Source organism: Nicotiana sylvestris, chromosome 12 (genome assembly GCF_000393655.2).
Source record: "Nicotiana sylvestris chromosome 12, ASM39365v2, whole genome shotgun sequence".
In the NCBI taxonomy this organism is placed as follows: Eukaryota; Viridiplantae; Streptophyta; class Magnoliopsida; order Solanales; family Solanaceae; genus Nicotiana; species Nicotiana sylvestris.
The window spans coordinates 64615770-64617158 of NC_091068.1; the positions used below are offsets into that span (position 1 = coordinate 64615770).

Sequence of the window (1389 nt, forward strand, 5' to 3'; positions counted from 1 at the left end):
ATGGGTCGAAGCAGTATCTTATAGAGCAGTGACTAAGAAAGTCATGGCAGTATCTTATAGAGCAGTATCTTATAGAGCAGTGACTAACCGCATCGTTTGTCGATTCGGGATTCCAGAATCAATCATTACTGATAATGACTCAAACCTCAACAATGACTTGATGAAATCCATGTGTGAAACTTTCAAGATCAGACATAAGAATTCTACAGCCTACAGACCTCAGATGAACGGAGCCGTAGAGGCCACCAACAAGAATATCAAGAAGATATTGAGGAAAATGATAGATAAGCATAAACAGTGGCATGAGAAGTTGTCATTTGCTCTATTGGGGTATCGCACCACAATCCTCACATCAACTGGGACAACCCCTTATATGCTGGTTTATGGTACAAAAGCCGTAATTCCCGCCAAAGTAGAAATTCCTTCCCTAAGGATCATACAAGAAGCTGAGCTCGACGACACAGAGTGGGTGAAAAGTCTCTATGAGAAACTAGCCCTTATAGACGGGAAAAGAATAAATGCAGTTTGCCATGGTCAACTTTATCATAACAGAATGGCTAGATCCTTCAACAAAAGAGTCAAGTCGAGACAGTTCACATCGGGGCAACTGGTGTTAAAGAAGATTTTCCCGCATCAAGATGAAGCAAAAGGGAAGTTCTCTCCCAACTGGCAGAGTCCGTACATGGTTCACCGGGTCCTGACAGGAAGAGCCCTCATACTTGCAAAAATGGACGGAGAAGTCTGGCCGAAGTCGATCAACTCAAATGCAGTTAAGCGTTACTATGTGTAATCTTATGTTGTCCTATATGAGGTAAATTGAAATACGCTTGACCTGATTCCCGTTTAAGAAGGGATACGTAGACAACCTTATGGGTTCGGTCACAATTCAATAAAATTTTCATTTTCCCCCGCAATTGGAAACTGGGGCAGAATTTTGAGGAGGACCCTCAAAATTCTGAAGTTGATTTCAGCCAATCATCGCAAGCAATAATCAAAAATATCAACCCATTAAACTGGGGCAGAATTTTGATGAGACCCTCAAAATTTCGTAGCAAGAGAGGTTCGGTTCATCTAAAAAATTATTATTATTATTATTATTATTATGTCATATTTTTATAAATCATGCATGTCTATTAAAGGTGTTAAACGGGTGGGCCAGGCCGGGCCACTATTTTTTAGACCGTACGGGTTACGGTCAGGGCCGATTCCGGGTTGGTTCTTAACGGGTTTAACGGGTTCGGGTTCATCCGGGTAAAAATTGAACTGTAAGGGTTACGGGTTGAGGGGGCCGGGCCGGGTTTAGTGTATTTTTTTTTTGGAATTTTGTATAACTATTGTAGGTTATATTAGTACAAAGTATTAACATAAATAATACAAGGAAGATGAGAA

At 40.8% G+C, this 1389-nt stretch overlaps 1 protein-coding gene across 1 annotated transcript; it reads left to right on the top strand.

Annotated features, from left to right (window-relative positions):
- The first annotated feature begins 277 nt into the window (after positions 1-277).
- Positions 278-790, top strand: LOC138883144 (uncharacterized). The gene has a single exon (XM_070163805.1). It carries the CDS (start codon positions 278-280, stop codon positions 788-790), a length of 513 nt encoding a protein of 170 aa, XP_070019906.1.
- The last annotated feature ends 599 nt before the right edge of the window (positions 791-1389 follow it).